This window comes from Eptatretus burgeri, chromosome 2 (genome assembly GCF_056783735.1).
Source record: "Eptatretus burgeri isolate ZD-2024b chromosome 2, Ebu_testis_v1, whole genome shotgun sequence".
Classification (NCBI taxonomy): domain Eukaryota; kingdom Metazoa; phylum Chordata; class Myxini; order Myxiniformes; family Myxinidae; genus Eptatretus; species Eptatretus burgeri.
Window position 1 is genome coordinate 31,505,733 of NC_140962.1, and position 12,538 is coordinate 31,518,270.

The window sequence follows — 12,538 nt, forward strand, 5'->3', positions numbered from 1 at the left end:
TGGACATTTGATTGACCATTGTGTGTTAATGTTGGCTGTAAGATTTGGTTTCAACATCCTCAACCAAAATTTTATATTCAGTCAATTATTTGGGGAATGTTTTTGTTAGCACTATCTTATAACTGCACTTTTTATGCTTGCATGTTTTGGAGGTCATTTCTTTTTGGGGTTTGGGTGCAGTTTGTTTGAAAAGATGTTAATATTATCCAGAAGTTGGTGCAGTGTTTTGTAATAAATGTCATTTCCTGCTTTGCTACAGAATTCTGTTCTTTCTGCCTTTGTTTTGAATACTTTATTCTGCTCTGCTCCGTTGATCGTTGATCATTCACCAGGTGATCATGGCCACAAATCGTATAGACATTTTGGATCCTGCACTGCTTAGACCAGGACGCATCGACAGGAAGATTGAATTTCCTCCTCCCAATGAAGAGGTGCATTTTTCTTTAAGTTGCATGCCTGTGGGATACCTTGCTTCCCCTTCCCCAAGCCATGTGTGTTGTTAAATGTGTTTAAGATTAGAATTGCAGAGGTATTGAAAAGCTAGAGAGTTCACCCAACACCTTGCCCCGCGCAGTCTTGAGAAAAAGGACGTGGGAAGGGCGTTTTCAATTCTTGCTCTGCGTTTATGCGTATGATCGATATTTCTTATGAGCTGTGATTTTGTCTGAATCTTGACATTCCCCAACGATGGGAGCTGGAAGCAGCAAATTTGGTTTGGTTGAGATGGCATAAAATTTTGTCCAAGTACTGCAAAACTGATGGTTTTTGGAAGTGCCAAGGAGGCAATTTGTACTCCAGTATTAAAATGAAAGTTTTAAAAGCTGTAGAAATTTTTTTTTTCAGAAGTTTACAAACATTGATTCAGCATCTTTTACACACCCTAATTAACACATTACATTAGTTATTTGTGCCTATTGTTAGTGTCCTTTATGATGTCCGTAAAAACAGCAAGTTTCCTATTTGGAATGATTTTCAATTTTGTTTGATTGCTAGGCATACAGATAGTTAAAAATTCTCACTCTTCTCTCCACATGTGTGATTTGGGACGAGACTCCGTCAAATTTGACATATTCAGAGCTGATGTACTGCTAATGTGTAGGTTTGTGTGTTGAAGTGTTCAAAATATAACATTCATTTGAAATTGAGTTCTTCCTCAATCACAGACTGACATCTGAAGACAGACAGACAAAGTGAATCATTTGCTTCACTCTGCTTTTTACTTTATGTGTGGAGTAAAAATTAGTCTGGTTTGTTTGCTTGCATCCATTATTAGCCTTGCCTGTTGTCAAAGGGATGATTGATATATTGTTGTGGGCCGGGGGTCGGGTGAGAAGACCACTAGGGGGGAAAGCTATCTCTGCTCCCACCAGACTCCCCGGAATTGCAGGCCGTCGCACACGGATAATTCCGTGACGTGGAGGGTCGCTTAACCAACCGTGGACGCCAATAATTCAACCGCGTAACCTCGGGTCTTCCCGTCTATGGGTTAACCGGGTTACCTAATTAATCACTTGATTTAATTACCGGGACCACGCCCTCGGTACGCCTTGTCCGAACCAGATCACTTTACCGGATCAGATGCAGCCGAGCGATACTGCCAAGGACGTAATGGCTTAAAGGAACGGATTGTTGGGAATAAAGTCCTGGCTAAAGGCCCTGTCACACCTTGACGATTTAGCCAGCGTATGCCTGACGTATGCAAAATTTGGCTAAAATGCTGGCACACGTCGAATACGTTATGGGTAAGTTTGTATACGTTAAGAGCACACTGGCATACGTCGTAGTACGCTGGCTTTTTTCGTAGTACGCTGGCATACATCGTAGTACGCCAAGGTGTTAGACAAATTTTCCATGCTTGAAATTTTTTGACGTATACCAGCGTATGACTCGCACGTTCCGCATACGCTTGGCCATAAGTTGTAGGCACGTTACGCGATCGTTGACACACGTCGACACGCGTTACTTGTAAGTTACTCACAAGTCGAAACACGTCGAGGTAATGTTTAGCAGACCCGAAACTTATTTCTAACCTCTGAGTAACGTGTTGTAGGCACGTTACGCGATCGTTGACACACGTCGGCACACGTTACTTGCAAGTTACTCATAAGTCGAAACACGTCAAGGTAATGGTTAGTGTCAGTGTTCCAGACTCCCTGGTTTCTTTTTTTTTTCTTCTTCTTCGGCGTGACGGTGATGTTGACACTTCCATTTCCAGTGCGGTTATGATATAATATAATTAATAGGCTGCCGCTCAACGATGTAAATCATAACCGCACTACAAATCGAAGTGTCATCATCACCGTCATACCGAAGAAAACCCCAAAAAACCAGGGAGTCTGGAACACTGACGCTAACCATTATGTCGACGTGTTTCGACTTATGAGTAACGTACAAGTAACGTGTGTCAACGATCGCGTAACGTGCCTACAACTTATGCCAGCATATGCGGAACGTGTGTTGTACGCCGAGTACGTCAAAATTTTTAACATGCTGAAAATTTCTCGGCGTATGACGACGTATGCCAGCGTGCTCTTAACGTATACAAAACTTACCCATAACGTATGTGACGTGTGCCAGCTTGGTTCGGCAAATTTTTCATACGTCGGCATACGCTGGCTAAAACGTCAAGGTGTGACAGCAGCTTCACACTTCGATGTCTAGTGCGGTTATGATTTGAATCGTCGAGCCGCAGCCTATGAATAGCCAACGCCACGTGATCGTCGGCGATACGCTGCCGCACGCTATGCATAAGTTAGACTATCGTTGGGCATAGGTTGTGAACGCTGACAACACGCTCAGCATTCGTTGGTATATGATTGAAACGTTCTGTGTACGTTACTAATACATTATGCATACGTCCAACACATTATTATATGCCCAAAACTTTAACAAAACATCAATAGTTCAGCGTACGCCAGCGTTTTAAATACATTTTGATACCTTGCCATACGCTGGCTAAAACGTCAAGGTGTGACAGCCCCTTAAGCTAGGATTCGGACCATGCTGGACCAATGAAGGAAAAGACAAAAACGAGCTGGGAACATTTTAATAATAATAATTTATTAACAATGGGGCAAGGAACGGTATGTGGTACAATCAATAGATTTATTGGTGTGTGCAAGCAGAGATAGGGAAGGAAGGTGTGGTGCGAGAATAAACATGCAACTTATGAAAGCGGACACAGAGCAGACCTAACCCGAAAATAATAACAATCTTCTGCAGGCTTACTTGTATAGACAGGCGCCAGGACACACACGCTCGCATACACACAGACACAGAAAACCCGATGAAGAGGAATTGAAGCAAGACAGGAGAGGAGTTGAGGCGACGGTCTCTCGGTACCTTGGTATAATTGATACGCGGTACCGGAACGCGCCACCAATACGTTTGGGGGGAATGCTCTGTGGCGCAGTACCCCCTGACAGCTGACTCGTCTCTTTCTTTGGGCAGCTCACGTCAAGACTGTGGGTGTGAAGGAGGGGCTTGAGTTAGGAGGGTGGAGTCCAGAGCAAGTGGTCGGCGGGACCAGGTGGGTGGGTGGAGTCAGCGTCGTGTGGGCGGAGAAGAGGAGGAGGAGGAGGAGTCCAGCGATAACAGAAGGCAGAGTTGAGGTGATGACAGGCGAAGTCGAAGACCAGCTTAAGCAGGAGGCGAGAAAGGCAGAGAGCGAGCGAAAGCTCCGCTCGGACCTTTATAGGCCCCGCGGGGCGGGGGGCCACCCCAAAGCGTGGTGTCGTCACACGAATCGGGCGCTCTGATTGGCCCCGACCCCTTGTGCGGCCCAGCCACGATGGCCGGAAACTGCAAGGTGACCCTGAGCTGTAAAAATGTCTTGCTCCGACCTCACTACATGATATGAATCACCCACACCGAACTCCACGTCATGAATCGCCCTGCAAGAACCCCCAGGCCATGCCGTGATGACCGGCCGAGGGCAGTGTCGGTCCCGCTCGGGCGACCGGACCAGCACTGGGCAACGCGCCCCGAGCTGTACAACATGCCTCCGCCCGATCACGGCTTTGCTGGCCGTGGAGGCGGGGGGACATTTGCCGTCTGCGACAGCCAGCGAGGACTGAAGGTACGATGTTATGGCGAACCCATGCACAGACAGTAAGATGTGTCCATTCGTGCCTGGCTCTGTGTGATAACAGTGTCGTGAGCGGCGCATGGGTCTGCCTTTGAGTGCATGTTCCGTACAACATCTTCCGTTCCGATCTGCCATTACGCACTTGGCCAGCGCTCGTGTTGGCCTGATTCTGCGATCGTGTGCGCGGGCGAAACCCGATCGATATAATTAGTCCAGAAATGGGTTGAAAGGAATGTGCCCGCTTGTGCCTTGTATACTCACATCCCGCCCGACGTGGCGTGGGGTTGCCTTTTATTATCGACCTCGGTCGGCGTTCTGTGCAGCGTGGGCGTCATGCTGGGTGTGTTTCCTGTGTTGTGAAAAACACCATTCGTGCAGCCTTTTTAAGAGATATTAATTTGTATGCCTTTTCAATGCAACTGGCCATTTTCCCCAGATAATTGGCAGCTCGAGTGGACAATCTCGAGCTGCCGAGCATACTGTATAACTCGCCGCAAACGTTGGGTTGAAGGATCGCTTGAGGATGGGGGCTCTGTGTTGTCTGCTCATGTGGTGTTCGAGCGCCCTTTCTAAGGTGCTGTTTCTTCCTTCTCCTCGGTACGTGTTTAGTGCAGCGTGGGTGTCATGTTGAGTGTGCTTTCTATAGAGGGGTGTCCAGCGTAATGCTTGCTTGGCCTTCACTGAGGACCCATCTCACAGCGAAGGGTGCATGTGGCTCAGATTTACCTCAGGAATAATCAGAAAAGAGTAGGAATGAAGTTAGAAATGAAATGAAGAAGGAATGATGGAAGCAAACCTTGCTATAAGACCCTCGCCACACATGCCGCTGTTGTGCCGCTAGACAAAAGGGAAGCGACTATCTACATGTATATTAATGGAATAAACTGTCTTAGGACCACTATCTGTTCGATGCATGTGGTTCTGAGAACCGCAAAAAAAAAAAAAAAAATATATATATACAGTTCTCGGCATAGATGAGAACACCCTGACAGATTTGTCAGAAAACCTTTAGTTTCCTTTCAGAATCCACATTTTCTAAGGGATACTATACTACAAAATACTCCCACAAATGTGGGCCATTGATTGCAAACAAGATTTATTAATTTGCACACACAAAAAAGGAATTTTCCTAACAAATTCATTAAAGACCATTTTGCAAAAATGAGTACATCCCAATGAAAGTCTTGGGAGCAAAGCTAAATTTTGGACTACAAAATTCTAATTAACAATAATTCAACCACAGGTGAGTCTAATTATTCATTAAACAGGTGTCCAGCAGACAGTTGACTATAAAAGGGTGTTACTTAACAAAGAAAACCCCTTCCCATTTCATGCTATCAGCAATGGCACCACATGGAAGAGAAATGTCACAAGACCTGAGAAAGAAAATAATTTGTTTACACAAGGAAGGTGAAGGCTACAAGAAGATCAGCAAAGCTTTACTCATCAGTCAGAATACGGTAGCAAAAGTGATACAAAAATTTAACAAATATGGAACTGCAACCATCTCACAGAGACGTACAGGCCGTCCACAGAAGTTAACACCTCGACAGGAGCGTCTTCTGGTGAGGAGGGCTGAAGAAAATCGCCATGCAAGTTCTCTGCACTTAGCTAAAGAAGTAGAAAGCCAAACTGGGGTGACTGTTTCCCGTGACACAATACGGCGTACACTGCAGAGGAATGGCATGCATGGGTGTCGTCCACGAAGGAAGCCTCTCCTAAAGCCCATGCACAAAAAAGTCTGCTTAGGATTTGCCAGGGCCCATGCAAAAAAACATTTATCTTGGTCTCATCACTCCAGAGTATAGAGTCCCAGTAGTCTTCATCTTTTTTAGCATGGGCCCTGGCAAATCCTAGGTGGGCTTTTTGTGCATGGGCTTTAGGAGAGGCTTCCTTCGTGGACGACACCCATGCATGCCATTCCTCTGCAGTGTACGCCGTATTGTGTCACGGGAAACAGTCACCCCAGTTTGGCTTTCTACTTCTTTCGCCAAGTGCAGAGAACTTGCATGGCGATTTTCTTCAGCCCTCCTCACCAGAAGACTCTCCTGTCGAGGTGTTAACTTCCATGGACGGCCTGTACGTCTCTGTGAGATGGTTGCAGTTCCATATTTGTTAAATTTTTGTATCACTTTTGCTACCGTATTCTGACTGATGAGTAAAGCTTTGCTGATCTTCTTGTCGCCTTCACCTTCCTTGTGTAAACAAATTATTTTCTTTCTCAGATCTTGTGACATTTCTCTTCCATGTGGTGCCATTGCTGACAGCATGAAATGGGAAGGGGTTTTCTCTGTTAAGTAACACACTTTTATAGTCACCTGTCTGCTGGACACCTGTTTAATGATTAATTACTCACATGTGGTTGAATTATTGTTAATTAGAATTTTGTAGTCTAAAATTTAGCTTTGCTCCTAAGACTTTCATTGGGGTGTACTCATTTTTGCAACATGGTCTTTAATAAATTTGTTAGGAAAATTCCTTTTTGTGTGTGCAAATTAATAAATATTGTTTGCAATCAATGGCCCACATTTGTGGGAGTATTTTGTAGTATAGTATCCCTTAGAAAATGTGGATTCTGAAAGGAAACTAAAGGTTTTCTGACAAATCTGTCGGGGTGTACTCATTTATGCTGAGCACTGTATATGTATGTATGTATGTATGTATGTATGTATGTATATATATGTATGTATATATATGTATGTATATATATGTATGTATATATATGTATGTATATATATGTATGTATGTATATATATGTATGTATATGTATATATGTATATATATATATGTATATGTATATATATATATTGGTATTTTAATTGGTCTGTGTGTCTGCCTTGCAGATCATTTGTACAGGTCAGTCATTCTAAGCTCCACTGTAATTTGTACACCACTGCGATACTGCATTGTTAAATGTCCTGTCTTGTTTGTTTGTGTTTGCTTTTACCTCTTTCAGGCCCGTTTGGATATCCTCAAGATTCACTCTCGCAAGATGAACCTGACACGAGGCATAAACCTCAGAAAAATTGCAGAACTGATGCCAGGGGCATCTGGAGCAGAGGTCAAGGTAAATTTGGTGGTGGTGGGGGGGGGGATGCAATAAGCCATATTTGCATTTGTTGTTTGTCAATGTGCAAGTTTTAAACATCAAATCAACTTTTTTGGATATCCCTTGATTTTTTTTTTTTTATTATTTTTTAACAAACTTGTATTTTTATTTCACTATTTTGTAGTTGTGATTTTCAAGTTTCTGGTTAGTTACTATGGGCATGTTATTTTACCGATTTTATATTGGATTTCAGATTTTCTTTGTTTATTTTCCCCCCTTTTTTTGGTCAAAATAATTGTGATCACCCCCCAAAAATTGTTAAATGAACAAATTCAATAAAATACGGCTGCACAACCGTGCACTAACCAAGCATCACACAAATCCTGAAATATGAAGGCTTTGTTGCATCCTGATCACTGCTGCATCTTGTACTTGTGGTCCTGTCTTCCAGTACTAATGTCAGGTCAGGCCAGATTATATCTGTGACTTGCTACAGGTATCATGTAAACCTGTACTAATCTGTTCCATGGTCGGGTTGGCGGGGACTAAACCATCTCCCCCACCAAGTTTTTTGGTGAGGAGGGTGTTTGGATATGGACACCCAGCAGGATTAAAAGCAAAACCTGTCAAAGGGCGTAGGAGCTCCTTGTGAGCCAACGGCCATCCATATCTAGTGCCCAACTGTGCGGACGACCTTCTGCAGTTGGGTTACTTCTTATTAGGAGCTTGGTGGCAGGATTTGCACTCCAGCCACCGTCAAACCCTTCATTCCACAAAACACAAAAATGTAAAGAAATCTGAAAACCCACTCCGTGGGAGTACCTCCTGTGCAGATTCCCTTCGCAGGGCAGCTCACTGGATGACGGTATTGGGGAGAAGTCTTCGGGACCCCCAATCTTTGATGATAGGAGGGAAACCACAGGGTAACATTCCCGGGTCAGATTGTGGGAGAGTGTCAGAGTGGTGCTGAGGTGTCGTCCACCAGACGGCGGTCTCCTTGGGTTAACCTGAGGCGGTCCCTTCAGGTGTGTGCCTGGAATGTCCTATTCCGAAGAGTGGATGATCACCTGTCTCTTATCATCTGAGCTCAAGCGTTTGGACATCAGTATTGCAGCACTCTCTGAGGCTCGGAGACCGGATTGCGGCGATATCATGGTGGGTGGCTACACCTACTATTGGTCTGGTTGCTCTGATAGTAACCATGCCCAAGAAGTTGCTGTAGCTGTGTCCAATAAGCTGACTCCAATGATAATTGAGGTAACACCGGTCAACAAGCGTATTATGAGACTAAGGATTCGTCACTCCTTTGGTGCCATTTCCCTGGTCTCTGTTTATGCTCCGACTGAGGCGAGTGATCTCACCGTGAAGGATGCATTCCACGCCACGCTCGAGTCTATGGTTGATCAGTGCCCCCAGAGGAGATGCACTTCTAGCCTTGGGGGATTTCACTGCATCGACTGGAACTGATAGGGATGGTTATGAGACATGTTTGTCCCCATGGGTCTGGAACTGTGAACCTGAATAGTACTAAGTTCCTTGACTTTGCAAGAAGTCATGGACTTCGGGTGGCCGGTTCATGGTTTCATCGCCCACAAGGTCATCGCTGGACTTGGTATTCCAACGCTGGCGGTGTGGCAAAGGAGATTGACCATGTCCTCTTTGATGGTTTCTGGAGGATGATCCAGAACTGCAGGGTCAACCGGAGTGCTCAGTTCCTCAATACTGACCACCGACTTGTTGTAACAACTCTGAAGTTGCACCTTAAATGAAGCTCAAGGATGAGAGGGTAGCTGAGGAGGTTGCGAACAAGCTGAGTGGAGATTTGGGGGGTCTGGGTGCTTTGGGAGGTCCTGAAGAGTTGTGGAGTGCCTTCAAGACCACCGTCCTTGATGTTGCCAGTGGATTTCTTGGAACTCACCGTAGGGCAAAGAAGAACTTTGTAATGGCAAGGAACACTCGATACCATTGACCAGAGTCGCAGGGCCAGGCTGAATGGCAGAGCTGAGCTGTTCAGGGAGCTGAGGTGTAAAAGTACGTGCGCTCAGGGTGGACAAGGAGGCATATGTGCGAGGAATCTGTGAGGGGGTAGAGCATCACCTGTGGTCAAGTGATTCTCGTCTGCTTACAGGGGAATTTGCACGTTGCGTTCATCCATGCCCATCCCTCGCTGTACTGCAGTTAGAATAGAGGGTGGTAGGCTCTTGACAGAGGAGTCTGAAGTGAAGGCCCGCTGGGCCAGTTACTTTGAGCGGTTGTACTAGGCTGATCCACCAGCTGTCCAGGTGGATGTCAGGGATGTTACAATCCCTGTTGCTGACCCTCCAATCAACTGTGGTCCACCTTCGCTTGTGGAAACACAGGCTGCGGTGAACCGGTTGAAATGGGGTAAAGCTCCAGGAATCTGTGGCATCCATGCTGAACTTCTCAAGGCTGGTGGAAATGCTGCACTCGTGTCGTTGCATGCAATTCTGTGCTCTGCCTTGAACACAGGCATCATCCCAACTGACTGGAAGAGGGGCCTTGTGTCCCTCTCCAGAAAGGGAACGGTGATCGCCAAGGCTGCAACAACTACCGAGGGGTGACGCTGCTCTCAGTGCCGGGCAAGGTCTTTGCTCGGATAATTCATGATGGGGTTCGCCACCATCTGCTTGAACACCAGCGTCCAGAGCGGTCAGGCTTTACACCAAAGAGGTCAACGATTGACCGTATCCTTGCTCTTCGGGTCCTCACCAAACGTAGACGAGAGTTTCGACAGGGGCTGCTTGCAGCCTATGTTGATTTCTGTGAAGTGTTCGATTCAGTGAATCGGGATGCCCTCTGGAGGATTCTTGGTCTTCGTGGGGTGCCACCAAAACTGATCGAACTGATGTCTCGCAGCGGCGCCGTCGTGTGGTTGAGGCTTCTGGCCTCCTGAACAGTGGGTGAAGATTATGGCTGTGCTGCACATGTTTCGTGCGGTCTGGTGGTGGCAGTTGTTTGCTTCTTTTTGACGTCACAATCAGCAGCGTTCGGCGGCAAGCCGACGGCCAGGTCCCAGACGACGTGCTTCACTTAACCAAGTCCATGAGTTCAGGATGTTTGTTCAACTTTGCATTTCCAACTTTTATCCTGCCATGTTGATAATCTGTTGATGGAGGTTATATAGAAACGATGAATATGTCAAATCGTTCGTGTTAAACATCCGGCACTATGTGTCAAGGGCAACAATCGAAAGTGACTGAGTATTGTGATTTGTCCTGTCCCCCATACCTGTTGTAGACGGGTATCTGCTCGTGTGTGTGTGTGTATATATATATATATATATATATATATATATATATATATATATATATATATATATATATATATATATATATATATATATATATAATTTGAAGTGTTTGTTTGTTTGTCTGCACGTGCTAATCTCCTGAACGGTGAAAGATAGGAGGAAACATCTGAAGGGGGGGTTGTTTTCCCCCTCAACAACCCCTTTAGGATATGACTGTCCTGGCCCAATAGGGAACTGATACTGGGCTCTTGTCAGACCTATCTACAGAAGATTAAATTCATTCAAAAATAACCTGTGTGTGCGTGTGTGTGCGTGCGTGCGCGCGCGTGCATATCATGATATTTGAAACAGTTGTGGATGGATGAAACTTGTTGGATGAGTTGGATCGGTGACAAAAACAAGCTGATTAGATTTTGGTTTAGGTGTGGATACAGATCAGGCCTGTCGGTGGGAATCAAAACACAAACTGCTCAGACTGGCAGAGGTATGCGCTCTACCGACAGCTGTTCTAGTAGGTAATGTCATAACACCACAGCCATCTTGCATCGGCATGAAAACATTTGATGTCATCCAGTATCAAGTTCATTTTGCAAGCCTTTGATAAGTCTGCTGTCAAGTTTTTCAATAGGAAACACATTTGTCATGATTCAGTTAACCCTGTACTTGTCAAAACCATGAGGTCAGTGCATAAAAGATGTGCTCATGAACTGGAATACATTAAGAAAGATAATACAGCCAAAAGAGCTAAAGTTGACATGAAAAGGAAACTGCAGCTGCCAAACAAAGCAAAAGACAAACTTAAAAGCTGCTCAGAAAGCATGAAAGAGAAAACTGCCTCAAAGGGAGAGAAAAATGCATGCGATGGGACAATCAACGTAATTGAAAAGCAGCCATGACAGGTAATATTTAATCAATAAAGTACTTTCCAACAACATGTATCCATCGACAATTGGTAACAAAGTGTGTGCATGCATGTCTTCGTATCTTCTTATGGTTTGATGCCACAATGAGTGTGCACATTGTTCACTGTATAGTACTTATTTCAAAATGTCAAGGCAATATGAAAAACCATTATTGGTTTTACAAAACTTTCCCAAAAAAGTATTTAGAATATGTCCAAAATGTAACAGCGTCAGGGGCCTTCGGTGGCCCCCAGGACCTCTGGCCGATTTTTTTTTATTATTTATTTATTTATTTATTTATATTTTTTTCCTATTTTTTATTTTTTTTTCCTCATGTCTAATATTCTTGAATACGAGTTTATTGATGTGAACGAGGTGCATTATGTACACTTGTTCTGTTTTGTTGCAGGGTGTATGCACAGAAGCTGGTATGTATGCTTTACGAGAGAGGAGAGTACATGTGACGCAGGAGGACTTTGAAATGGCTGTAGCTAAGGTGGGTTTTTGTTTTGAAAGTTTGTTATATAGTGTTTTTCAGAGAAACTCGATAATTCCTTGTTCCATTCCATGGGGGTTTTTTTGTGTGCGTGTTGATGAAACACTTGAAAATGGAGAGGAATCTGCATGTAGTATTTTGATTAATCATGATGTCCTCGACTTTGCCTTCATCTGTTTGTTTGTTTTTTGTATCTTTCATCATTCGACATAGTGTGTTCGTTCATTCCAACATTTCCTTTTCTTTGCTCTCCTGCAGGTGATGCAGAAAGACAGTGAGAAAAACATGTCCATCAAGAAACTATGGAAGTGAAAATGTTGCCTTGTTTGTCTGGTTATCGTGTAAGCTTTCCAGCTGTTTGTATTTCTCGTTGGAATGCATGTTGTGGATGGGAGTAAGATTTTTATTTGGTTATTAAATTTAATACCTTCACTGTGTTTGATCTCCCTGTTTTGCTTTTCGATTTTCATTTCAAAATGCTTGAACACCATTTTCTCCAGGCATCTGGTTGTGCTCCTCCTTTGCTTTTGACAAACATTCTGAATCTTATTGTAAATGTCAATTGCAAGCATTTTTATTATTATTTTGTTTGTTAATGTGACATACTCTACAAATGGAGTCTTTCACCAGGCTGGGTGAAGTAAAGCACGTCCACCTACTACCTACACCTCTGTTTATCACAACCCTTTCATGCTGGCTTTGAAATTGGGACTCAACGTTGATGGTTGTCTGA

General features: G+C 44.4%; 1 protein-coding gene across 2 annotated transcripts in view; it reads left to right on the top strand.

Moving 5' to 3' along the window:
• PSMC5 (proteasome 26S subunit, ATPase 5) overlaps nt 1-12,242 on the top strand; it is a 28,338-nt gene extending 16,096 nt beyond the window's left edge. For both annotated transcript variants that reach the window (XM_085866684.1, XM_085866673.1), the window contains exons 9-12: nt 333-431; nt 7,044-7,154; nt 11,719-11,805; nt 12,064-12,242. In XM_085866684.1, coding sequence (XP_085722810.1) covers nt 333-431; nt 7,044-7,154; nt 11,719-11,805; nt 12,064-12,117 — 351 coding nt within the window. In that variant the 3' untranslated portion in view covers nt 12,118-12,242. The remainder of the gene's footprint in view (nt 1-332; nt 432-7,043; nt 7,155-11,718; nt 11,806-12,063) is intronic.
• The last annotated feature ends 296 nt before the right edge of the window (nt 12,243-12,538 follow it).